General features: G+C 34.9%; 1 protein-coding gene and 1 long non-coding RNA gene across 4 annotated transcripts; one reads left to right on the top strand and one right to left on the bottom strand.

The window, feature by feature from the left end:
• The first annotated feature begins 216 nt into the window (after positions 1 to 216).
• Positions 217 to 20976, top strand: LOC122028885 (DNA-directed RNA polymerase III subunit RPC5-like). Of its 3 annotated transcripts, XM_042587836.1 has the most exons (18): positions 217 to 677; positions 1240 to 1308; positions 1453 to 1560; positions 2426 to 2491; positions 7780 to 7848; positions 7995 to 8102; positions 8960 to 9025; positions 10311 to 10460; positions 11223 to 11267; positions 13075 to 13181; positions 13315 to 13386; positions 14710 to 14761; positions 15558 to 16126; positions 16280 to 16495; positions 16582 to 16702; positions 20036 to 20163; positions 20465 to 20652; positions 20734 to 20976. In XM_042587836.1, exons 1-16 carry the CDS (start codon positions 282 to 284, stop codon positions 20096 to 20098), a joined length of 2277 nt encoding a protein of 758 aa, XP_042443770.1. In that variant the 5' UTR covers positions 217 to 281; the 3' UTR covers positions 20099 to 20163; positions 20465 to 20652; positions 20734 to 20976. The 3 variants fall into 3 exon arrangements, with proteins under 3 accessions (XP_042443770.1, XP_042443769.1, XP_042443771.1); XM_042587835.1 differs by having other exon boundaries at positions 20465 to 20976; XM_042587837.1 differs by lacking the exons at positions 217 to 677; positions 1240 to 1308; positions 1453 to 1560; positions 2426 to 2491 and adding an exon at positions 6429 to 7074 and having other exon boundaries at positions 20465 to 20976.
• Positions 20977 to 26546: 5570 nt separating this feature from the next.
• Positions 26547 to 27489, bottom strand: LOC122028509. The gene is made up of 2 exons (XR_006124841.1): positions 27351 to 27489; positions 26547 to 27270 (listed from the first exon to the last, which is right to left on the bottom strand). It is a non-coding gene; the product is annotated as an uncharacterized LOC122028509 (long non-coding RNA).
• Between the last annotated feature and the right edge of the window lie 224 nt (positions 27490 to 27713).

Here is a 27713-nt window from a genome sequence, read left to right as displayed (position 1 = left end):
TTTTATTTTTTTTTCTTGTTTGGAATTTATTTTTCCAAAACTTCCTTTTATCTAGAGATCCTTTGTTACCGATCGGGTTTGGTTGCGACTCCAAAATTTGACATGGTTCGGTCGGATCCGGGTCAATTAGTTTGGCTCGACCGGCTTGCGTTGATCCAGTCGTCGGTTCACCGGCCACTCTTCTGCAATCGCGAGGGTTTAACTTCGAGCGCCTTCGATAACCGTTTGGAACTCACACAACGCAAGGCGCCTTCGAGGAGGAGAGGAGAGGCGAGAGAGACATGGACGGAGGCGACGACGGCATCGATCCCTCCGCCGGAGCCGCGTCGGACCTCGACATGGCCCTCGATCTCGACCTCGACCGCGGTGCATCCCAGTGCCGCTCTCGCTCCGCCCGCTTCCAGCCGAAGATGAAGGGCAAAGTCAAGATCGAGCCCCCAACCCGGGTTAAGCCCGACCCCGACACCGGCCCTCCTGCCCCAGACCCCGTCAAGGAGGATCCTGGACTTGGCTCTTCGTCTCAAGGTCCCTCGTCATCCCGACCGGACGCTGAGGTCGCAGCGAGCTGTGCGATGGACGTCGATGGAGGTTTCGAGGAGGAAGTGGAAGAGGAGGATCCTGTGGTTCGCGAGATTGACGTATTCTATTCTCCAGCTCCTCTCGATGTGGATTCCTATGTAAGTCTTTCCTTGTCTACTATCTTAAGTTTGGAAGTCCATTGTTGCAAATTTTCTGATTAAGTCTCAAGGCATAGGTGCCGTCACTGTCATTTTGGCTTGGTGTTGTGTGCATTGTCTGGAACCTAAAAAGAGATTGTAATGTCTTGTCAAAAATGAGATTTCAGGAAATTGGACCGCAGTTTTAGTATTTGGGGGAATGGAATGGAATGGAATGAAATGCTGTTCATTCTGGTCCTTACCCGTGATTAGGAAATTAACTTTTCTACCTTCATAGTTATACTTTCTTTGCCTCTCTTGCTGCTGATTGCTGCCTCTGCTACTCTACCCAACATAGATAGTAACAAAGAATTTATTTTTTTCAATGAGGACCTAAATAAGCATCAGCATTGTCTCTTAAGATAGTCAGGACTATGTAGTCTCAGTGACGAGGGACAAGCAATACAATCTTGATGTTGTTATCAACTGCACGTAGTTTCATATGGATTTCAGTTGTCTCAAATGAACACTACTTTCAATCATATTTAATATACGATTCATTTATAAACATTTTCTTTTTCAGCTATATATTTTGCAGTATGTACATAGACCTTCTTGGAGACCATACGAATTGAATGAAAGATGTGAAAAGGTATGTTCAGTAGATTCAGTTTCAAGTGTAGTTTCCCTTTTTAGTTTTTTTTTGTTGAGATTGTTGTATACATTTATTCAGATCTTTCTATATGTTTATTTTGCATTATTATAACCTTTCTTTGACTATTTTTTGTTGTTTCAGGTTCGAGTGAAGCCAACAAAATCAAAGATTGAGATAGATTTGAGTCTGGATGTTGATAGTGAGAACTATGACCAAGATGTTTCTGGTCCCCGTAGGTTAGAGAAGCAGGTGGAGAACTATGTGACCTTCTATTTCTACTGTTTCTTATTGCTGATACTCATAATAAAAGTCATTTACACTGCTGAGAATGTAGCTGAATCTATGGCAAACATTACTGTAGTCTGACTTTTAATCGTCAATGGCCATTATGCTTTAGATTCATTAAATTTTGCTTTGATTGGTGTTTTCTCTTAGTCTTCACATGTAACATATTGTATAATTGCAGATTTTACTTTGTTGGTGTTTTCTCTTAGCCCTCACATGTAACATATTGTTTCACGGAGATGTAGGTATTTAATTAATTAAGTGTGTTATCCCATTCATTGCCATCCCTATATATACCTACATAATTGCATATACATAGTTATTGTATGCTTTATATGTTTGGATAACGTGGCTAAATATAGAAGATCACAAATGAGTCTTAGACAAGCTTTTAAACAAATCTATTCATAAACTATTCATTGGCATTCCTCATTCCATGAACATTAAGGTTGAATTCACAAAAATCTTCTTTTTTTCCATTCTTTATATACGTAAATTAATATAAAAAAGCTCTCATTAAGTTGGTTCATAGACGTTTTATGCATTTACAACCCTAGTTTTATGGACTGGGTTATATTTTTAATGGTTTGGCTTTATTTATTTGTTTTTCATTTTCACTTATCCTAATATTTTATGCTTCAACATATCTTATTTTCCTACCTGGTTTTGTTTCACCTTTGAGTTCATTGGCATCAAACTTAGTGGCATTTCAGAGCATTTCAAATAATTGCTAGATAGCTAATTTTATAAACTTAAGTAATAAATGAAGGTTAATTGTTTTGCAAAGTCAGCTTTTCTTCAACCTGACAGTTAAATTGAACTTTTCCAGATTTTGTCTTCATCACTGACACCTTCATTAGCTAGTTATGCTATTGGGATTTTGGATGGAAACCAGGTACCTTCTTTTGCTTAAATTGGAACAAAGTTCACATTTTTCTTTGAGAAAAATGAAAATTGATTTATGCAAATTACCAGATTGTCTATTCATCCTAACAAACTTAAAATTTCATTTAAGCTTTGTTTTAGTCAACATGGATGTGTTTTATGATATGAGTATTCTAGATGCCCTTGGAAATTATATATCAGATGGCCTTGCAAATTACATATCACTAGCAGATGGGTTTGATACTTTGATTTGTTAAGTACTAGATATTTGCTTAAAGAATACATAAAGGTTATAATGGGAATTTAACTATAAATTTTGAAACTTTGCTTGGGCTTGTATGATTAGCGCATTTATCTTATCTTATTACAGGGTCTATAACTACAAATTACATATCATTTTCCTTAAGTGTTTAAAGATTGATGTTAGATGTGCTATAAAGAAAGCAAAATTTTACTCATTTGCATTCCACCTGATCAAAACGATCAACTATCTTTATACAATATCTTTGTCTAATTTGCTTCAAATAGATTACTACTCTACATGAGTATTAATCTTAGAACAATCTTTTTACACAACTACCCGCTTTCACTGATAAGCTCATAGCCTGGTTACTATTTAGTACTAAAAATTTAACTTCTTTGAGCAAGGACTTGAATGATGAACAAAAGGATGCAATCTCTCTTTTAGAGTTATAGGTTCAATTTATTTACCTGATAAATTGAAGCAAAATGACTTAATCTTTGTTTCCTCGAAGGAGTATGGGAACAGGAGAAAGAAAATAGGTGAGATAGAGATAGAAAATGAAAGGAAGAGAAGAATAGTTTTTCTATAGGTGATATATATATATATATATATATATATATATATATATATATATATATATGCTATAACATGTTCATCTTGTTCCAAAGTCATAGATTGGAGATGCAACAGACAGGCTCATAGTTTAGGGCAGAGGCCAAGCTGACGGTGAGGGGAGACAAGATGTCTCTCTGCATTTATAATTTTTTCTCTAGATGGATAAATTTTGAGGGGAGAAAAATTTTCTTCTAGTTCCTTTTCATACCCTGGTTCGTTCAAAGGAAATGCTTTTTTCTCTCCTTGTTATTTTACTTTCTCAAAGAAACAAAACTTTAATCATGGGTTTCGTTGTCATACTCGATGGAAAGCGTTGCTTACATCTCTCATATTATTTCTTATTTCTTATTTTTGGTTTCCAATCGGGCCCCCCCTTTCTCTTGCAAAGTCAACGCCAAGTGGAAGTCACCGGAACAGCCGCCCACCCAGAGGAGAGTGTGGTCCGACCGGACGGACGGCCATAGATGGCCGGTCCGACTGGACTGCCGGCCGGCCGATGGAATCGAGTACCCGGAAGGGTCCGGCCGGTTTGCACTTATAGTTGGTAGGCACCCTGTCAAATCGGGGTTCCGACGCTCAGTTAAAAAGGTCATGGACCGAGCTGACCTTTTGAGTCTCCACAAAGCACAAGTAAACCACTGCGGATGTCCGGTCGGATGTTTAGGTATCTTTCCGCTCGGACTACAAGTTTGGAGCAAAGGAAAGGGCCAGAGGATTTCTTTCTCTGACAACCTGTAGGTTTCACGTGTGTGTCATGCTCCAAATCTTGTGACAGGGGATTCTGCTGTCCCATCGAGGGCATGCTATGGGTCAGGTAAACTTTCTGACAGCCGCGTACCTAGGAAAGGACAGGTAAGCTTTCTGACAGCCGCATACCTAGGATAGGACAGGGGACACTTATGCACCTTGGTACGCGTGCCCAAACCTTTCACAGCTCTATATAAAGAACCTCAGGTTTCATCGACAAGGGATTCTGGTATGTACTCTGAGACTTCTGGAGCCACCTTGTTCATCGTGATTTACCTGACTTGAGCGTCGGAGGGTCGTCGCTGGGAATCCCCTTCCCGGCTCGACTTCTGTGCAGGATAGCCGGAGCATCTCGACACTAGTTGGAGACCTACATCGGCGAGCCTTGGAGCGTCACGTGCCCAGCGTCTGTTGACTTCTGGTTCGGACAGGATCAATCCTTTTATACATTCCTTTTTTCAACCATTCCTCTTCCTCATTAATGAGGTCATATGTATTTATTATAGAAGAGTAATGAGCCAATACTTGATTCCTTAATTATAAGAGATATTTCACCTCCAAACTTTAAATGAGACTATGATTGAAGAGGACATAATGAATGCACGCGATTAACATTTTGACTCTTCCATCTGTTCCCCTTCTTCACATATCTACAATCTCATTATAAATGAATACTGAAAATAAGCGGTGTTTAAGCATTTAATAGAGGTCACAACAACGTACAGAATTAGTGCAACGAGTATCCCAAGAGATGACTCGGGATTAGCCTCCCGAGCTATTAAGATGCCTGCTATTATCACACTATTACTCGGTTTCTAAAACCTAAAATGGGTATCAGAGCGCCGAACGATAGCTCTATGCTAGACCCACTTAGTAAGGTTTATAACCACTAAAAGCTTTTCTAGTGAATAAATTACTCACACTCGGTTAGTTTGATCATTACCCAAGTAAGGTATCTGTCATTGATTTTAACTACCACATCATTTGGTATGTTGACTTCTTGACGCCACGTGACACTACCTCCTGTGAATTGCCACATCAACCTAGGATGAGCTACGAGAGATGTCTAAGATAAACGTAATTATCTTTTATTATCATTGTTACAACTATAGTCTAGTTGTGCTCTCTGATTAACCATTATTTTTTCCTTGATTTGATTACTTTTGACCTATATCCCTTATATAAATTCATTCGGGATCACTTCAAGAGGTCCATTTTAACACTCTTATATGTCACTTTGCCTGACTAATAAAGAGCGACCATCAACACTTGAGACGAAACCTCTTCGTAGGAGCTACTATTAGGCAAAAGCTCAATCTCAAGGGTTAGCGTCCTATATATTGACACAATTAATGCAGTTGGTATCTGTATATATGATTGTTACAATAGGTCTTGAAATTAATTTCTAATAGGTACTAAATATCTCCTGGATGATTAACTTTTCTCGTGCAAAGTAGTATAGTAAATATTCCGTCATAATTTGTCTCCTTTTAAAAAATATAAGACCATCCTAAAATAATCAATACTCCTACTTTTACTACAATCTCAATGCTCAGCGGATATCTTCAACAACTAGAAGAAGGGTCCTCTCCAATATTGGTACCACACTTCCCAAGGCATTTGCCATGATCAATCAAAAGGTTTCTCCCATACCTTTCCTTTACTACTCAGTATTGTTCTTGCTGTTTTGCTGTTGCTGCTTTACTATATATATATATATATATATTTTCAATTAGATACCATATGAGTTTCAAATTTTATGTTAAACATTAATTAGGCTTCATGAATTTAAAGAAACTTTCACTTTTTGATAGAATTATCTTTAGTTTAGACTTCTCACTGCCTCATAATTCATTTCTTAAATATTTTCTTTACTTACAACTTACTCTTTTATTTATTTTTTCTTGTTTGGAATTTACTTTTCCAAAACTTCCTTTTATCTTGAGATACCGATAGGGTTTGGTTGCGACTCCAAAATTTGACATGGTTCGGTCGGATCCAGGTCAATTAGTTTGGCTTGACCGGCTTGCGTTGATCCAGTCATCGATAGAGGTGTAATCGAGCCAAGCCGAGTCGAACTCTTGGATATTTGAATTTGGTTCATTTATAATCGAGTCAAGCTCGATCTTTATTTAATATATTCATGGCTTCTAAACGAGTTTAATAAATATAAATTATAAATTTAAATATTCATTAAAAACTAAATTATATATTTTTTAAAAATTATAATATTCTTGTTAACATTTATAATTTTATTCTAATAAATAAATTTAATATATTTATATATATTTTTCATAAATAAAATGTAAAATTTATATATTTAATATTAAAATTATTATTATTTTTTATTTAAAAATTGATTTATGAGTTTAATGAATATGTTCATAAGTTAACGAATCGAATATTACGAAACTTGAACTTGATTTATCTTAACGAATCTGAGCTCACGAGGCTCATTTACACCTCTAGTCGCCGGTTCACCGGCACCTCTTCTGCAATAGCGAGGGTTTAACTTCGAGCTCCTTCGATAACCGTTTGGAGCTCACACAACGCAAGGCGCCTTCGAGGAGGAGAGGAGAGGCGAGAGAGACATGGACGGAGGCGACGACGGCATCGATCCCTCCGCCGGAGCCGCGTCGGACCTCGACATGGCCCTCGATCTCAACCTCGACCGCGGTGCATCCCAGCGCCCCGCGCGCTCCGCCCGCTTCCAGCCGAAGATGAAGGGCAAGGTCAAGATCGAGCCCCCAAACCGGGTTAAGCCCGACCCCGACACCGGCCCTCCCGCCCCAGACCCCGTCAAGGAGGATCCTGGACTTGGCTCTTCGTCTCAAGGTCCCTCGTCATCCCGACCGGACGCTGAGGTCGCAGCGAGCTGTGCGATGGACGTCGATGGAGGTTTCGAGGAGGAAGTGGAAGAGGAGGATCCCGTGGTTCGGGAGATTGACGTATTCTGTTCTCCAGCTCCTCTCGATGTGGATTCCTATGTAAGTCTTTCCTTATTTACTATCTTAAGTTTGGAAGTCCATTGTTGCAAGTTTGCTGATTAAGTCTCAAGGAATAGGTGCCGTCACTGTCATTTTGGCTTGGTGTTGTGTGCATTGTCTGGAACCTAAAAAGAGATTGTAATGTCTTGTCAAAAATGAGATTTCAGGAAATTGGACCGCAGTTTTAGTATTTGGGGGAATGGAATGGAATGAAATGCTGTTCATTCTGGTCCTTACCCGTGATTAGGAAATTAACTTTTCTACCTTCATGGTTATACTTATCTGTCAGTTCTTTATTGAGTTGGGAAATCCCAACTTTTGCAAGCTAGAACTTCTTCTCCTTGATATTTTAAGCAGTCCAAACAAATAAGCTTATTGGAAATATGTTTTTTTTTTTTTTTTCATTTTAGTTCTTTGCCTCTCTTGCCGCTGATTGCTGCCTCTGCTATTCTGCACGCTCCCCCTCTCTACCCAACATAAATAGAAACAAAGAATTTATTTTTTTCAATGAGGACCTAAATAAGCATTAGCATTGTCTCTTAAGATATTCAGGGCTAGGTAGTCTCAGTGACGAGGGAAAAACAATACAATCTTGATGTTGTTATCAACTGTACGTAGTTTCATATGGATTTCAGTTGTCTCAAATGAACACTACTTTCAATCATATTTAATATACGATTCATTTATAAACATTTTCTTTTTCAGCTATATATTTTGCAGTATGTACTTAGACCTTCTTGGAGACCATACGAATTGAATGAAAGATGTGAAAAGGTATGTTCAGTAGATTCAGTTTCAAGTGTAGTTTCCTTTTTTAGGTTTTTTTTTTGTTGGGATTGTTGTATACATTTATTCAGATCTTTCTATATGTTTATTTTGCATTATTATAACCTTTCTTTGACTATTTTTTGTTGTTTCAGGTTAGAGTGAAGCCAACAAAATCAAAGATTGAGATAGATTTGAGTCTGGATATTGATAGTGAGAACTATGACCAAGATGTTTCTGGTCCCCTAAGGTTAGAGAAGCAGGTGGAGAACTATGTGACCTTCTATTTCTACTCTTTCTTATTGCTGGATACTCATAATAAAAGTCATTTACACTGCTGAGAATGTAGCTGAATCTATGGCAAACATTACTGTAGTCTGACTTTTAATCGTCAATGGCCATTATGCTTTAGATTCATTAAATTTTGCTTTGATTGGTGTTTTCTCTTAGTCTTCACATGTAACATATTGTATAATTGCAGATTTTATTTTGTTAGTGTTTTCTCTTAGTCCTCACATGTAACATATTGTTTCATGGAGATGTAGGTATTTAATTAATTAAGTGTGTTATCCCATTCATTGCCATCCCTATATATATATCTACATAATTGCATATACACAGTTATTGCATGCTTTATATGTTTGGATAACGTGGCTAAATATAGAAGATCACAAATGAGCCTTAGACAAGCTTTTAAACAAATCTATTCATTGGCATTCCTCATTCCATGAACATTAAGGTTAAATTCACAAAAATCTTCTTTTTTACCATTCTTTATATATGTAAATTAATATAAAAAAGCTCTCATTAAGTTGGTTCATAGACGTTTTATGCATTTACAACCCTAGTTTTATGGACTGGGTTATATTTTTAATGGATTGGCTTTATTTATTTGTTTTTCATTTTCACTTATCCTAATATTTTATGCTTCAACATATCTTCCTTTCCTACCTGGTTTTGTTTCACCTCTGAGTTCATTGGCATCAAACTTACTGACATTTCAGAGCATTTCAAATAATTGCTAGATAGCTAATTTTATAAACTTAAGTAATAAATGAAGGTTAATTGTATTGCAAAGTCAGCTTTTCTTCAACCTGACAGTTAAATTGAACTTTTCCAGATTTTGTCTTCATCACTGACACCTTCATTAGCTAGTTATGCTATTGGGATTTTGGATGGAAACCAGGTACCTTCTTTTGCTTAAATTGGAACAAAGTTCACATTTTGCTTTGAGAAAAATGAAAATTGATTTTTGCAAATTACCAGATTTTCTATTCATCCTAACAAACTTAAAATTTCATTTAAGCTTTGTTTTAGTCAACATGGATGTGTTTTATGATATGAGTATTCTAGATGCCCTTGGAAATTATATATCAGATGGCCTTGCAAATTACATATCACTAGCAGATGGGTTTGATACTTTGATGTGTCAAGTACTAGATATTTGCTTAAAGAATACATAAAGGTTATAATGGGAATTTAACTATAAATTTTGAAACTTTGCTTCGGCTTGTATGATTAGCGCATTTATCTTATCTTATTACAGGGTCTATAACTACAAATTACATATCATTTTCCTTTAGTGTTTAAAGATTGATGTTAGATGTGCCATAAAGAAAGCAAAATTTTACTCATTTGCATTCCACCTGATCAAAACGATCAACTATCTTTATACAATATCTTTGTCTAATTTGCTTCAAATAGATTACTACTCTACATGAGTATTAATCTTAGAACAATCTTTTTACACAAATACCCGCTTTCACTGATAAGCTCATAGCCTGGTCACTATTTAGCACTAAAAATTTAACTTCTTTGAGCAAGGGCTTTAATGATGAACAAAAGGATGCAATCTCTCTTTTAGAGTTATAGGTTCAATTTATTTACCTGGTAAATTGAAGCAAAATGAGTTAATCTTTGTTTCCTTGAAGGAGTATGGGAACAGGAGAAAGAAAAGAGGTGAGATAGAGATAGAAAATGAAAGGAAAAGAAGAATAGTTTTTCTATAGGTGATATATATATATATATATATGCTATAACATGTTCATCTTCTTCCAAAGTCATAGATTGGAGATGCAACAGACTGGCTCATAGTTTAGGGCAGAGGCCAAGCTGACAGTGAGGGGAGACAAGGTGTCTCTCTGCATTTATAATTTTTTCTCTAGATGGATCAATTTTGAGGGGAGAAAAATTTTCCTCTATTGCCTTTTCATACCCTGGTTACTTCAAAGGAAATGCTTTTTTTTTCTCCTTGTTACTTTACTTTCTCAAAGAAACAAAACTTTAATCATGGGTTTCGTTGTCATAGTCAATGGATAGTGTTGCTTAGATCTCTCATATTATTTCTTATTTTTGGTTACTTTTGAGTTTTTAGTCGATGGTGTATATGTTGTGTTCTGTTTGACTTTCTGCATCAATGACCTAGATTTTGTCCAAGAGAAACTTATTTTTCTTAATCTCATTACTTGCAGTTACACTTAAATCCTGTCCATGCAGTTGTCCAACTTCGTCCGTCAATGACACACTTAAATCCTGAGATGAAAGAAAATGCGCAGACTGCCGAATCAAGTACAAAATCTGACACCAATGCTGTTGATTCACCTGGGTTATCCATCAAGCAGGTGAATTTTGTATGCTAACTCCCCTGCTCCTGAAAAAAAAAAAAACACTTCCTCTGAAAAAGCTCTTTTATAATATATTGTCCCCTGGGTTATAGATATGTTTATGGCATTTTCATTTGAAGACTTTTTGATCTTTTCCCAGAAAATTCTTGCACAGTTATACACTTGTACATACATTCATCTTCTCTCTTTCCATGTTCGCTTATTCTTCTTCTTTGAATCCTTTTTCATTCGCTAGAGAACTTGTTTAGACTTGGTTAGAATCATCTACTGCTCGTTGGTCGCATGAGGTGTTGTGCAGCTGAAGCTGGAATTAAACAAGTTTGCTGAGGCATCTACCATGCACAATTGATTCTTGTCGCATGCAATCGTAAGGTGACAATGTACTAGATGACAACATTGTGCGCACGAGGCCATACTATGTTGGAGTGAGGACTTGCAGTGGAGCCCCAAATTCCTCTTTTCCTGCGTTGGCAATAGCGGTAATGAAGGCCTTTTGCGCTGACACAATGATAAGAGGGGTGAGATGGTCAAAGGATGAGGGACAACATCTCCTCTAAAGGAAATATTATATTGCATATGATGATAGGTTAACCACTTTGTGTACATAGGGCTTTCCCTATTTATATTAATTTCTCAAACATATACATACTCTCTTTAGAACATCAAGAATCTATGACTTGGGCTGGTTTTAATTTTTAATATTTAAATAGTGTTGTACTGAAATTTTCATTTTTCATTTTTTTTTCTTCTTCTGATCAGGAAAGGTTTGGCCATGCCAGTTTAAATAAAGGAGAAAATGATGAGGTTGGAAGCTCCTTGTACCTCACTACTCATTTGATTAGTTTTCTATGTTTGATTCTTGTCTCTTAAATTGTTTGTTTGTTCAATTAAAATTGATTAATTTCAAGCTTAGATATGATAATTCAAGCATAATTTCAATCAAAGTTCTCAATCTTGTATATGGAAGGAACCACTTACATAGGTTGTGATTCATCATTGAAGTAACTAAATTTTCTGCTTTGGAATTCCATTTTAAGTTCTCAATTATCTTCTTTGTTAATGAAGCATGCAATGTTATCCAACAAACGGATTAGAGAGGTGGAATAAAGGGTGATTTATAATATGAAGAGACGTGTGAAGTCAACAAGCCAAAGCTAATATATGTTTTGTATTTTTATCATTATTTTTTCACACAGCATCAATGAATATTTCCATAGGATGCTATAGTGTGCTACATGGAGTTAAAAGATCCCTTCGTTTTCTCTCTAGGAACAACTACCTATTGTTTAGATGCATCAAAGATGCATTTTGTTTCCCCATTAGATTATGGCTTAACAAGGCTTAAAATTTCAAACTGTATCGTAGTTTCAATCACTAATCGAAACGAGATAGTTTTGGTATTGTATCATGTGGTGCTAGTATCGTGACAATATAGTAATATACATATTTTCAATATCCATATGTACATACTATAACATATATCATAGTTTGTGCGTGTGTGTGTATATATATATATATATTCTTAAATTTTTTTCGTTGTTCCTTCCATTATTAATCTCGAAATTGTGATCATTAAAACTTGTCACCCTGCCCTGACAGGTTCTAAAATTTGCTAGGTGCTAGTCGGGCCAGACCAATGCCTAGGCCGCCTAGGTGGGGATTAGGCCACTAGGCGGATTCCATGGTATCAACATAAATTACATAATAAATCACATTCTATAACTCGAACACAATAAATCAAATTTAAAATAAGTTCAAAATTACACAACTAATAAAATATCACAAATTTATTCCACTTTTCCTTCTCTATAATTTTCAACAACTTGTTCTTCATTGGACACAAACTCAATATCATCGTCGGACACAAACTTGAGGTTACATTTCAGTTTTGTTTTAAATTGGGCTTTAAGTTTAAAAGTCCAAACTAATAAAAAATTCTTGAAAACCTTGCACTATTTCTGTAGTGTATAGACGATTCGACCGATTAGTCGGTACCTAGGGCAGTCTAATCCCGCCTAGGCGCCAAAGCCGTCTAGGTCGGCCGGCTAGCATATTTTCGGTGAGGCTGATTAGCGCCTAGCGCCTAGGCGACCGTTTAGGCCGATTTTTAGAAGACTACGCCGTGTTGGACCCTTGTCAGCCTACTTTTATCATATTGGCCTTGGAAACCCATGAAATCCCCTCTGACCACCAACTTCTCTGCTGATGTGGGACATCTATGTCACTTGTCGAACTTGAAGTATGCTTAGGTTTACCTTTCTTCTCCTCTCCTCATAACCTTGCACTAATTTGGTGTTCATGGAAGACTCAACCGAGGAGTTGCGCGGTGCTAGGTGTTCTATGTGCTGGTCGGCAGATGGAACAAAACATTCTTCCCACTCCAATTGGCACTGAATGAAATCTGAAACCATGCTTAACAGTTTTCAGAGTTGAAGTGACTTCCTAGTAAATCTGCCTTGTGTTTTCCATTGAATTCTTTGAAGAAATAGATTCTCTGATAGCTTTACCTGCTTACCTGTATTGGATGGTGGTTCTTATTGTGAACTTCTTGCTGCTGAATTGCTAGAATGTGTTTTGTGATGTTAAACCGATTTCATTGCTCTGTCTACAGCCATGGGTGTCACTAGAATATCATCCAATTGATAGCCACCTTACAGAAAGATACCATCAGAAAATGATTTCAGAAGATCATCGTCAAATTCCTTTTATGATGAAACCGTGAGACCTCAAACTAGAGAACTACCCAACTTGATTTTTTTTTTTATGTTATTTCCTTCTCATTAATACTCCAAACCTTTTCATATATGTGATTTAGATTCCTGACTTTTATCATATTGAATTAATGCTTTAGATCTAATTACGCCGACTTATTGTACCCTGGAACATCAACAAACAGTAAGACAACAAAAGTTTCTTCATTAAGGTAAGGTTTCCAGCTATGATCTTTTGCTTGTGTCTTCAATTCGCAGAATAAGGAATAGGTTTTACCTTTTCTTTGGACTACATTTTTTCACTATTGCTCTTTTTGTATATCAGTTCCATTCATTCACACTGAGGTGTTTGATGGTTTAACTGTAATAAATATTTCAAAACCCATGCAGATATGCATTGTTCTTTATTCCATATAACTTGATGCACTTTGAACCTTGTTAATCTCAACTACATGGTCAAGGGGTGAGATACATTGGTCTTTTACACATATTGCAGTTGGAGCCTTCTTTGATGATATTATGATTGATCAAACAAAGAGTTGCCATGCACCTTTCATTTCTAGGAAAATATTCTTTGCTTTGGTTCTTTTCTAGCTCCATTTTAAAACACGGATTATAATTTGAACATCTTATCTACCAAACCTGTTAGTAAGCTTAATTTCATTTTACTCCAAGACAATAATTTTTTTTTATTTGTAAACTAAAGTGCTAATAACTAGTAACTATCCCATATGTTGAAGTCTTGTACTATGTCAGGTGCTATGGTAGAAACATATCATCTTGATAATGGTATATGTGATCTCTCCTATGTCATGTGTGTTGATTATGCAAACACTCGACATCCCTTAGCATGATGCAATATTCGTCAAGATGAATTTAAATAAAATTTGATATTTTTTTTTTAGTTTTTGTCCACACAACATTGTGTCAAAATTTTACCATTTTGGATGGATTAAAAGTCCAGCTAGAAGGTATGGAATGGTATTGTAAAGTTTGCTATTATGAATATAATTATCTTTTCCTCTTCTTCCTTTCTCCACCTCCAATTCACAATTGGTACCGTACATCAGCACGCTCGGCACAATACGGAAATGTGTTGTTTTGTTCAGATATCAAAATTCCAGATATCAAATCTTCAACTCTCCAATAACAACAATGACATTCTAGGAACTTCCTTCTACTATGAGCTGATCTTTTCTGTATTCTCTCACTCTCAAAAAAAAAAAAAAAAAAAAAAAAAGAAAAAAAGAAGGAAGTTGAGTTATTCAACCTTATATATATATATATATATATATGCTTTTTCTACAAGTTCTTGTTGACTTGGGAATTCTTTTGCTGTGTTCCATGTCAATCACATAACCTACATTCTCGATTTTATATCTGCATTACTTGAAAATTACTAAAACCTCATTTTATCCCACCTTGTATTTCACCCCTGTCAGCCATAGCCAGTTGAACTGAATGCTTCTTGAAAACATGATTTCTTATTGTTGATATTGCAACTGCAAAAAAACTGACTCTTCATGTGTCTATAGGTTCTTGCTCTCACTCCCCTTGGAAGAGCGGTTGAAGAAATGGCTTTCTGAGGTTTAATCTCATTTTGTCCTTAAATTTTATCTGGTTCTGCATTTCTAAGAAGAAAGCAAACATCTTTCATATCGTTTTTGGATTTGATAAGTTTTGCATAAACCACCTGCCTCCTGCATGTCATTCCTAGGAAGATAAAATAGGAGAAAGGGGAAAAGACTGGGATCAGTTTACTCTATCAGGAGATGAGAGAAGTGAGGAGATAGGGAAGTGGAACCAGGATAAATTGTTCTTACTGTTAGACTGCCTTGTTCAGTTCAATAAATTATTCATATAATCTAAAAGGCTTACAAACACTAGAAACACACCAAATAACTAAAATAAAGCTTCCTGTATTACCTATGCGTCAATTGTCACTGAATACCTATCACCATTGTGTACTATTTGATCATCAGACTTCTGTCTTTAGTTAAGTATCATAGCTACTCCCCTTGCCTGATATATTTCATTATTTTTCTGTATGAGATTCACTTGGTCATAATACCAGCATCTTGATGCATGAGGCTCTTGCTACTGTGCATTCTACTCCCCTCGCCTGATATATTTCATTATTTTTCTGTATGAGATTCACTTGGTCATAATACCGGCATCCTGATGCATGAGGCTCTTGTTACTGTGCATTTTACAAAGAGTCAATTTGCACATCTTCTAGATATTTGTGGAGAGGTCTGTTTCATTTCATGATATATTAGCTAGGTCATAATAGAGAAGAGTTGCCATGCTTCAAAGGTTTTCTCTTAATGATTATTCTGATAATACCTTTCATTAATTTGTCATACTCTGCCTATACATGCAGGTTTCTCAGGTGAATAATTTTAATGCACTCATGGATCTTGCTCCAGATAACTCAAAAGAAGATGTTCTGAAAGTGCTGCTGCATTATGCAGATTTGGTTCAAGGATTGTGGATTACAAAGAGCTCCTTGTTGCATGAAGGCGAAGCTGCTCTGTATAGAGACTATCTTCTTTATCTATTCAGTATGAATCCCATAATTCCAACAGACAAATTGAGGATGATAAATTACGATGGTCTAAAATCTATACTTGTTCCATTGGCTATTGAAAGGCGCATCCTCAAGCACTGGAAGTTCAAAGAGTCTACTGATTTTATCTTTATTAGAAACAACCCAGAAATAGTGGATGAACAGGAAAAAGCTTGGTTGGTAAGATGGAATAATATTATTAAATCTTTCGGTGAAAGGATGCATGCCCCTACTCCAAGTGGAAAAAGAGCTAAAGTGGTCGATGGTGCGCGTGGAGGCAAAGATAAGCCAGTGAATACAGCAATGTCGACACTGTCAACTGAGACACTTGAGCATCTTCCAAAGATTCTCTTGAAAATTTTCCAGGATCAAAAAATTCGTAGGTAAATACCTTGCCGATATTCCAGGTTCAGTAGTTTGTCAGTTGCAAGATTATTTCCAGCATTCATAGTCAGGCATGGTTGTTACTTTAAGCATTTGACTACTTTACATATATGCATTTTATGGTTGTATGATTTGAATTTATGTGCTTGCAGTATGAACTCAGTTATCAATGGATTAAGGGGCTTGGCAATCAGTAACTCCTCTCGTCCAAGAGAAGACCCTAGAACTAGAGCGATCATCAATGCTGCTACTAATGGTGCATCTGCCCCTGTAACTGAGCTCCAAGCTATTGTGAGTCAAATCGCGGTGGATGTACATGGTGTATATATTCTGAAATCTTCTGGAAGTTCGGATTTCCATCGATTAAGGTTATGCACTTTGCAAGCCTTGTTATATTGCTTTTATTTACATTTTCCCAAAATTGCACTAATATTAGACATGTTTCTTGTGGCAGAGATGTTGTCATTGATCTTTTCAGGGGCAAAGAACCTAATGCAAAACTCAATAAGCAGGAGATACGCATAGCTGCTAAAACTCGTCTCCAGAAGGATATTACTGATTCTGACTATAATCAGGTCAGTAGTTTCAACATTTTTTTTTTTGAAAATGGAGTGATAAATTCTAAGTCATATTTGGTTAGACCGATTTACTGGGTTATTTAGAGTGAGCTATCACTTCCCTACATATGATCATTGTTCTAAATTGGTGATTATCCTAGATTATTTTTCTGATGTTTAGGCTGATTTTTTATTGATCAATCTGTTCATGATTATTCATGCATATTACTTGGATGGCACTTTAAAGTTGGAACTTATCCATCAACTGGAATGAAAAGTCGATAATATTAATGGGAAGAAGTTAATGGAGAAATATAATGAAAAAGGATTTTCACGTATTTTTCTTTCGAGTTAGAAAAAGTTTGTGGTAATTATTAAATAGTTGTTATAAAGGATTTTAGAGAAGAAAAGACATGTATAATGTAGGTTTATGTCAGAGTAGACTCTGGTATGCTTTCTTATTGTAACTAATTATATTAATTTATGAGAATATATAGGATAAGTTCAAAGCTTGAATTTTAAAGAGAAACTATTTTTTTTAAAATTAAGCAGAACTGAGACAGAATATGAAATGCAATTTCAACTGTTACTAAAGAAATGAGGGAATAATCAAATTAAATGGATGGGTAATCCTTGGATGTAAGATGTTGGATGCTTCTTATTCAACAATGAAATATTGGTGAAGATAGGATAAATAGTGACTAAAATTTTGGAGAAGTTTTTGGAGTGTTGTGTGTTTGTCGCTTCTTAGGATTAAAAGAAAAAATTTATAGGATTGCAGTACACAACCAAAAATACTCAGACTAACAATGGTTGCTCAAAAAAAAAAAAAAATCTAACTTAGATGAAGTTACCATAAAGGTAATTTTATCTGGAAGAAATTGAGTGTACCTCTATAAAATATGGTTAAATGGTATGAACATTTTCCAAAAGAACCAAGTACTAACAGCTTTAGTAGTTGGTCAAGTTGAATCAATTGGAATGTGGGCTAGGAGTAGGGCTGTAAATGAACCAAACGTTCGTGAACAAGTTTGGTGTTCGGCTTGGTAAGAGCTTGTTTATGTTCGTTCAATATACATAAGATTAATTAAATAAACAAGCTTGAACATCTCGTTAAGCTAAACAAACGATTTTGAACACATATGTGTTTAGCTCGTTAATGTTCGTGAACAACGTTCGTGACCAATGTTCTTGAACAATATTCACGAACCATATTTATTAATAAAACTCTTTTCAATATGATAAATAAACAATAAAATAAAATAGATAAATAAATAAATTTAAATTATCAATGTTAATAACCAATCAAACAATTAAAAGTTTCAAACAATCAAACAAGCTTGAATTGAGAGCTTGATAACATCTAAACGAACCAAGTTCAAACCAAGCTCATGCCAAGCTCGAACCAAGCTCAAGCTAAGCTTGAATTGAGAGCTTGATAACATCTAAACGAACCAAGCTTAAGCCAAGCTTCAAACATGCTCAAGCTCATAAAAAATAAACCAAGCCAAGCTTGAACACTCATTTCAAAAGCTTGGTTCATTTTAAGCTCGACTCGGCTCGGTTATCTTATCAAACAAGCTTGAGCACCCCAAAGCTCGGCTCGGGTCGGCTTGTTTACAGCCCTAGCTAGGAGGAGCCTGGAGAAACTATTGCATTTTATCAAATGTGATTTATATCTTTTGGATATTTCCGAGATAACTTTATGTAAGTTAAATGGGGAGATAAGATTCATCTAGCATATATTCAAATAATTGAGACCCATGGTTTGATTTCGTTCGGAATTTGAGTCAGACGAAGGCCGGTTGAGATGATGTTGGTGTTGACGGAGAGGCGACTTTGACACACCTAGCGTATGTGGACCGGAAAAATGAATCCCCACGTGGAACTCAGGGATAGTGGTGACGAAACCGGCGGTACTTAGGCTCTGCGCACACTCAGACAAGTACACGGAGTGTTAGAGACCAGAAACCAAGAAAAAAGTCCCCAGCGTAGGCCCTCCGACACTCAAGTCAGGTACTTTTTCCCCAAAAGAACAGTGTACGAAGGAAAAAAGAACTGTAGAAGACGAGTGTAAATGTGCGCGTACTTGGCTAAGGAAGAGGACCTTCCTTTTTATAAGATGCTGCGTACCTTCAGAGCCTGCATGTTATCAGAGAATGTCGGGTGTTAGGGCCTGTCGGATGAGAGAGGAGGTATGGTGGCCTCCTATTGGTGGAAGGAAAGTTCCATTCGCAGATGATAGCAGACCACTGGAATATTCACTGACGTATGAGTTATTCTCTGACAGGAGGTTACGATTCCCTGACATTGTTGTCGCTTAGCGCTTTTCGTCCTGTCCGGGTTCAGCTACAGACAGCTCGGGATGACCACTTAGCTGTACTGCCGGGATTGGGCTTTGATGAGGAGAATGAGCTGTAGTGAACTGACCAGGCTTTATTTGACACTATGGCGAGAAATCCATCCTTTATAGTTTGACCATTGAAGAGCCGATCGGGAGTTGTATAAGTAAAAGTACCAAGATCATTCATGCAGCCCGAGCTGGGGAGGTCTAATCAGTCGGGGGCAGGTCAGGAACTAGTTCAACCTCCGTCTTATGTATCAGATCTGGGTCTGCCCTGACTATGACCGACCGGGAATTCTGCGGCTGATGACGTGAGGCGGTTCAACTCCTTTTCCTTGATTGTTGATTGCCACATCTTCTTAACTCCACATTCCCTTGACTTCTGACTGTCATGTTTCCTTGACTTCTGACTGCCACGTCCTTTTGACTTCTGACCCTTGACTTTACCGGGCCCTTCTTTTATGCACTGTATCATGGTTCGTTTTTGTCATAAACTTGTTATATTGTTAATTCAACAAACTAAAGCTTTAACATATTTAAGCTGGAATATCGTCCAATTTGGAGTTCAAAAAATGAACATAACCTAGTAATGCCTTCTAAAGGTAGAAGAAGAAATTGATGACCTCAACTTAGCAGAGGATGCAATCTGAAACAAAACAAAATGATAGCTCAGGAAGATGCAAACTACTTTTTTTTTTTGTTGATATTTAGAGGCATTTATGTTTTTTCATGTAGAATGATTTGTTTCAGTTTCAGGGCATGCTTCTATTTTTTCTTTCGCTTTCCTCTTATCTAGGTGTAGAGGTGCCCAAAAGACGACAAACTGTGCTTGGATGCTTAACTTGAACTAGAAACATAACAGAATCTAGAGTGAATGGTTTTTAAAATAGTGAAGTTAGTCATCATCACTCTTTTCCTTCTGCTGTGGGTTTTATGGAATTTATATCATATATGTAGTCTTGCATATTATCTTGCCAATTTTCCTTATGATGTTCAATTATTTGCAGGTAATACGCGAACTTTGCGATTCTAGCAAAGGATCATGGGTACTGAAAAGTGGAGACCAGTGATTGAAGATATGATGATGGATACTCGGATGTGAATAAAAATATGGAGACTAACACTTCCTTTTTAGGCGAGCATCAAATGTTGGCTTTATATTATTTGAAACAACCTTCTATCTTGCTTGAATTTAATTTTCACTTTTAAAAAATCTACATCAATATTCTATATTCCATTTAAATACCTGTTGAAACTGATTTCTTTTCAACCTTCTATCATGGGTGCCGTCTTACTCTAATGACACTTCGAGTATGTTGTTTGTGACTTCATCACCCATTCAATGCCAATTCAAGTTTGTTAATATGCCGAGATTTTAGTTTCTAATGTAGGCACTTATTACTATGGTTGATTGACTCTTCTCATCTTTCTGTTAGGCAATTGCTCAGTTTTTATCAGCCAAGATGACCACCACACCATTGCGAGATGGAACAGTCGAAGTTCAATGTCACATCTTGCTTTTGTTTCTGGGTTTTGCATATTGTTCGACAACTGGACGCTCGATGAACTCAGACGAACACTGACTATTTGAATTCACCTTTTGGGAATTCTGCGATGCGCAAAGGTAACCAATGCCCTCTTCATTATCCGGATTTGAACTCAAATCTTTCAAGTTTAACTTGCTTGCCGCCATTATACTAATTAGGTGACCTCTGCATGGTTTGAACTGAAGAACTTTGAATGGAACACGATTAAACTATTACTTAACCATTTTACACTAATTTTGCATTAGGCTTTCCTGATCCATGTTATTATCTGGGCAGTGTTTCTAGCTTAACTAAATCTCGTCCTTCGAAATTTAAACAAATATAATCTAGATTTTCTATTTGAGAAAATTTTATGTAGACGCTTATACTTTGTTATTGTTTCTTAAATCTTGAAATTATAATTTTTGTTTTACTTTTTATCGTTTTAATTTGTTGCTCAAATACTAATTTCCATTTAGATTGTTATTCGTTTGTTATTTCTATTATTTTAAAGGTGTATTTTAAAGTCTATCGCGGATTATTTATGTTAGACTTGCTCAAATCTAGTTTCAAGGTGTTAATTAATTTATAGATCTTAAATCATGTTGAATTCAGAAGGGGAAAAACTCGTAATTTTTTAAACTTTTGACCATAAATTAATTTGAAAATAAGTTTATTCTTGAACTTATGGTGCTTATGCTAATTTATAAAGCTTGTATATATTACCGCCAGACCCATTACATTGATTCACTGATATGATATAAAATGGTTGTCTCATGGCCCTAGGGACAATGATGCAGCAGCACCCCACCTTAATTTTTCAAGCATTCAGGATTGAGTTTTAATCTCTATGAATTAATAGATTTTTTTAAAATAGTGGTTGAACTAAGAATGCTGGGTTGATGAATCGTTTGAGTATTTTTCAATTTATTTTAATGATCAAAGAAAATTTTTCGTAAAATTAGATTGATCATTACTAAAATTAGTATGCAATTGATATCACTAAAATATAATAATAATAATAATAATATTTTATTAAAAATTTATATTCTTTACTAACTCTCAATTAATTGATAAAATTCACAATTAAATTATGTTAATATTTTTTTTTAATTATTTAGGGATCTAGAGTTCGAGATTCAGTTGTGATGTATTATTGAAATTTTTTTTCATTAATTAATTAGGGAATATGTAATATCATGGTTCTCTATAATTCTACATCATTGACAATACTATGAGCGGAGAAATTTTTATAAATATCTTAGATCGACGACATTATAAAATATAATTTTTTAGCTTTTTGACAAAGAACAAGTGTGATATTAAATTAATTTTTATATATATGAGGGAGAGTCTATTATAACTTACTATTGGAGTTCTCGAGTCTATTATTTATAGATTTTTTTTGCTAAGATCGAGTGTATTATTTATTCTTTTTTGTTTAATATTTAATATAAAAAATTAAAATAATTTTTTTATAAGAAAGAGGTTGTTACATTAGCTTGTTAATAGAGTTCTCGCGTGTGGTCTTTGTGTTATAATACTGCATGGATCTGATATACCCTTAACCAAGTCCAATTTATGTGAGTTCTATGTTTGAAAGATACGCTATTTAATTCCAGGATAATAGGACAATGACAGAATATTTTTTAATTTTTCTAAAGAAGTTACATGGATTATCAATAAAATAAGAATGGAAGATAATTATAAATCTTAAATTGAAGATAATAGATAAGAAAATATAATTTACTAAAATAATTAATATAATATTTTTTTAAAAAAATGAGAAAGTTATGTGTATGTATGTGACAGTAGTAAAGTTAGCATGTATATCCTAATAAAAAATAATTAATGTATACATTTGATTTTATTTTATTTTTAAAGTTCATGAATTTGTTTTTTCACTTTTCAATTTTTTTTTAAAAAAAAGTTCATGAACTAACTATTTTAAATTATAGTATTTAAAAATGAGAAATTAAGAAATGGTGAAGTCCTCGATTTTATCAATGTATTAACATTTTTAATTTTTGATAATTTTAAATCGAGACATATGTGTGTTTTTTAAAATATTTTTTTTATTTTTAAATAAAAGTTGCAAATTTTATGGATGTTTCAATCTTGTTGAACATATTTTATTTTTTAAAATGATTTAATTTTTAAAATCAATGACTTAGTCTCCATAAAAATATTTTTAAATTTATATCGTCCAATCTAAGAATTAATTATAAACAAGATATCAATACTAAATAAAAAAAATGATGTTTAATGATTAAAAATAAGACACATGGTAAAAATTTAATTTTTAAATTGGCTATAAATAATTGTTCGGTGTGATATTAAGCGTAATAAAATTTAAATGTTACGTTTCGACTTCACATTAATAATAAAGTCCGGTTCAACATTTAATCGAAATAAATAATGAATACTAGATTTTTTTTTTTAAGAGTAAAGCTTTGTTTAATCTTTTCGACAACAATTTACTCGGTCGCGTGGTATATTTGGATTTGGCTGATTAAATTAATTATTCCATTTTCGTTAAATTTTCATAGAATAAATGCCGTTTGGTTTAAACAAAAAATAAATAACTTTTAAGTTTAAGAGAGGATCAACAAATTCATCGCAGCTTTATATTAATGTTTTTTTGTTTTGCAGTGTCTTTTAGATTGATAAACTTAATCTGACATTTCTATTTCTCTCCGGCCGCTCGGACTACAGACGCCACCTGAGTGAGTAGGATATATATATATATATATACATCTTATCCTATTCAAAGTGATTCCGAATATCCGAATCACTCTTATAGATATACACAGATATAAGAATGTTATCTTATTTTATGGTGCTTACTGGCAGAGTTAGTCCGGATGATCTACTTGAGTTGTGGGTTATATCGACACAGATGCCCGGATTACCTTCCACTATTATTCTTTCTGTTTTTCCTTTTTTTCCATAGGAAAATTAAACTTTTTTCTTTTTTGATTGCCATTCATTCCCGGGCTATAGCTTGGGTACCACATCTCATTTGGCTCCGCCATAGATGGTGCTCACAAGATGAACACCAAATATATATATATATATATATATATATATATATATATAAAGAGAATTGTTGCAGATCGCTTGTTATAGAATTGTGGAATCACCTGCAGTTTATATATATATATATATATATATATATATATATATATATATATATATATATATATAGATTAATTTGATATGCTAAGCGACACTTTGTGCGCGATCGTGAGCGAAATCTAACGTGGACTATTTGACGCAGTCAAAATTGAAAGATTTTTGAACACTGATTGTTGTATGCAATCAGATGAGAGAGATTGTGTAGTAATTACTACAACGTTGTAGTAGCTATATCGTCTTTAAAAATTAGTAACACTGATTGTTGTATGCAATCAGATGAGAGAAAAATGAGAATTTTATAGTTGTTGCATGTAAATGAGAATGTAGATGAGAGAGAAAAGTTATTGCATGTAGATGAAAGAGAAATAAAAAAAATAAATTTTGACCACGTCAAATTTTGCTCACGATCATGCACAAAGTATCGCTTATATATATATATATATATATATATCAATTTGTTTTTTAAAGAAGAACACTATACTCTATTAGTATTAAAATGTTTAATCTTGAACGATATAACCAAGAAGAAAGTTTAAACATAAATAGAAACTCCTATTAAAAGAAGTCTAAACTGTAAAGAATTTTTTTTTAAATTCAAATTCATTATAAACTAATTCCTAAATTTTAAAATCATAAACCATAAATATATCTAAAATAAATAAAAATAATAATAAAGAAATAAAGAATTGGGACGATCCCATTAAAATTTTTTTTTAAAAATCTAAGGATCTCTATAATATAGATGCAGACTACAAGAAGCAATCTATGAATAATTAATTAATTATATATATATATATATATATATATATATATATATATATATATATATATATATATATATATATGCGAATACACATGAACGTAGCTGCAACAGAACAATTAATTAATTTATATATATATATATATATATATATATATATATATATATATGCGAATCCACAAGAACGAAGTTGTAACAGAACAATTATATATATATGATTTAGAATTTAGGATTTAATATTTAGAGTTTAGTATTTTGTTAATCCTTCTTTTAGTAGCCTCTAACATCGTTTTAGGGAATAAGTAGGCGCCGGCAATTTTTCTAATCGCATCCATCTAATTGACCGACTCCAGTTTAGTTTGATTGAGAAAAATGGCTTCGACTCGTATCGTCCAAATTCAACTCAGGCGACGCAAAGTTTCCAAGCTTTCATAAATGGGCAGCCTCATGCAACGGGAAACTTCAGTAGAAAGGTCACCAACATTCCTAAATCCTAAGCATCCTGTTGACGGCTGTAAACAAATCAAACAAAGTCGTGCGATGTTCTCTAATAATAAAATTTTTATTAATATATATGATGTGTAAATATTATTCGTGTGATCTTATATTAAATGAACATAAATAAATTCTTATCAAATCAAATATTAAATTTGTTTATGAATATTCAATTCATTTATAATCTATACCTGTTAATCTATACCTGTTGTTCTTTTTCCCAATGTCTTTTGGATTCTTCAATTCATCTACAATCTAGATCTGTTGTTCTTTTTCCCAATGTCTTTGGACTCTCTACTCCTCGAATTTTTGACATTAATTAATTCAAACTTGTTTGACAAAACAAACCATTCTAAAGTTCCTTTTCTGGTTGGTTTTATACTCTCAAAAGAACACCTAATGATAATGAATAGTGTTAATTTTATTTTTTTAAAAAAAAATAACAAACAAACAAAGCTCTCCAAGCCACCCAAAAGATCATCACAAGTTTCTTATCCGTGGCATTTAATTTTTGCAATTATCCAGGCAAAACGAATATTATCATAATCAATATAAACCATACTTGTATAAGCTAACCACTCTTGGACAGGTAACCAATCTTTGTCCCACAAGAAGTAGCAAAACACCTCTTAAGGATACAGAAGTATGGAGTGAAACCTTTTTACTGACAACTTAAAAAAAAAAAATGTGAAACCGCCATATCAGCGCCCCCTAGAGTCGGTCCCACGGATATGGAGGGAGGTAAATGCAGGTACACAGGTGGAAAGTGCATAGCGGAGACGTTAACCCCAGGCAGTGACACCCCAGGGATCGACCCCTGGACCTTTCAGCCACAGAACCATGCACTCCCCATCTGTGCTACGCCCTGGGGACTTTTTACTGACAACTTAAGCTTGGGGGATAAGTAGTGAAACAGGATGTCTGGTATTCTGATCTTACCAATGTAAGCAATTGAGAGAAAACATAGCTGATGCTGCTAAAAAAAAAACAAATGAGCAGCTTTAAGTTTGTAGAACCACCAAAAGAAGTCTAGGAAAAGTCCTTGTTCTAGGAGAGCAGCAGGTCTCAGCCATACTAGAGGACTCAATCAGGAGGTCTCAGCCATAGGCTAGATTGGAGGTCTTAGCCATGAGGTCTTAGTTAGCTTGGAGGTCTCGGCCAGGGGTTTCAGCCAGACTGGAGGTCTCGACCAAGAGGTCTCAGCCAGATCGAAGGTAACTAGACTGGAGGTCTCGACTAGAAGGTCTTAGCCAAATTAGAGGTCTTGGACGGAGTTCTCAGTCAGTATCGGCCAAACTTGAGGTCTCAATTTGATTACAATGGGGAAACATTTTCTAACTACTTAAGCTTGGGGGATAAGTATCATAGCAGGAGGTTTAGTATTCTGATCTTACCAATGTAAGCAATCAAGAGGAAAAAAAAATTCCTAATAAGTGAAACACACATCAGGACTCCAAAAAGGGACTATTACTGCAGACAAGTGGTCAAACAAAATGGACAAGAAGTTTGTAAAAGATAATTAATGATAAGGCCCAGAAGGCTGGCAATGTTCTCAAACTAGTCAAAGAAAAAGTGGTTAACAATTTTAAGAATAAGTGGTTAAACAATCAAAGTTTGTGTGCACAAACACAAAAGTATTCAGATATTAAGAAAATCACCCCAATTCAAAGAAAAAAAAGTACCTTTGTTGTACCTTATAAATCTAGACCAAGGCCAATCTGAGTGGGATACATGGTTCTAAGCCAAGGCTGAAGCCCCAAAGAACACAGAGCTGGGCAATTCGACAGTAATTTATGTATTTTTTTTTTTATTTAATGAGCCAATGAAATGACATGAACAAATTCATTCAGAGCATTTTAGCACGCATATTGTCTCCCAATTATGGATCCACCAGACTCCAGCAAAATTATAACTGAAGCTGCTAGTGTAGAAACACAACAAAATGAATAGGGATTCTAATTCCATATCCACCCAAAGAAGATCAAGAAACTGCAAAGGGAAAGCTGAAAATGTTGGTTTAACGATTCAAACAAACAGAAGCGCATATTAATCTGAAAACCTTGAATCCCCCGCCTCCTTCATCAGAAGCGAAAACACTATCGTATGCAAGGAAAACAAAGTAAATGTGGTGTAGGTCAAAGAATCCTATTAATTTCACCACCAAATCGCCCGAAACAGGCGAGCAAAGCCGCAAATTCCGAAAGGCGGTGATTTAAGAAATTAGATGAAGAAGATCAAAAACCCCTAATTCCCCTTTACCATGAGCACCGATCGACGAACAATACCAGATCAGCGATGTCAGCTTTAAACAACTCACAATTTCCTAATGGGCAAAATACGTATTCGATTCGACGATGAGATTCAAGAAACAAAAAAAAATAGAGGTATGTTTAGGGAACTCACCGTGACGACGAGCTGGCGAGCCACAGCTAGGAAACTCCAGGCGTTGAGGTCGGCGTCCACGCCTTCCATTTCCCCGACAAAGAGCGATCTCGCCGGCCGCTTTGCAATGAGAATTCGAAAGAAATCAGTCGTCCGCCTTTGATATAGTGCTTCTAGTACATTCTCTTGATATATTATTATTATTATTATTATTATTATTATTATTATAGTAATTATCTATTATTATTATTATTATTTATCATCATCTGGATATAAAATTATTATTTTTCATTTTATTGAAGATTAAATTGTAGTTATTTAGATTTGAACTCTCGTACACTACATCAGGTATTAGTGAAATTTCTTATCTAATTTGTTTATCGA

This window comes from Zingiber officinale, chromosome 10B, assembly GCF_018446385.1.
Source record: "Zingiber officinale cultivar Zhangliang chromosome 10B, Zo_v1.1, whole genome shotgun sequence".
NCBI lineage: Eukaryota > Viridiplantae > Streptophyta > Magnoliopsida > Zingiberales > Zingiberaceae > Zingiber > Zingiber officinale.
Note: the sequence above shows the minus strand (reverse complement) of the source record. Positions and strands in the feature narration are given on the sequence as shown.

What these genes read in the sequence shown, in the direction of transcription:
- LOC122028885 (XM_042587836.1), top strand. Translation starts at nt 282, where the DNA reads ATGGACGGAGGCGACGACGGCATCGATCCCTCCGCCGGAGCCGCGTCG. An exon ending in GGATTTTGGATGGAAACCAG is followed by an intron (nt 9,026 to 10,310) that starts GTACCTTCTTTT and finishes CATTACTTGCAG; the next exon opens with TTACACTTAAATCCTGTCCA. An exon ending in TCGGATTTCCATCGATTAAG is followed by an intron (nt 16,496 to 16,581) that starts GTTATGCACTTT and finishes TTCTTGTGGCAG; the next exon opens with AGATGTTGTCATTGATCTTT.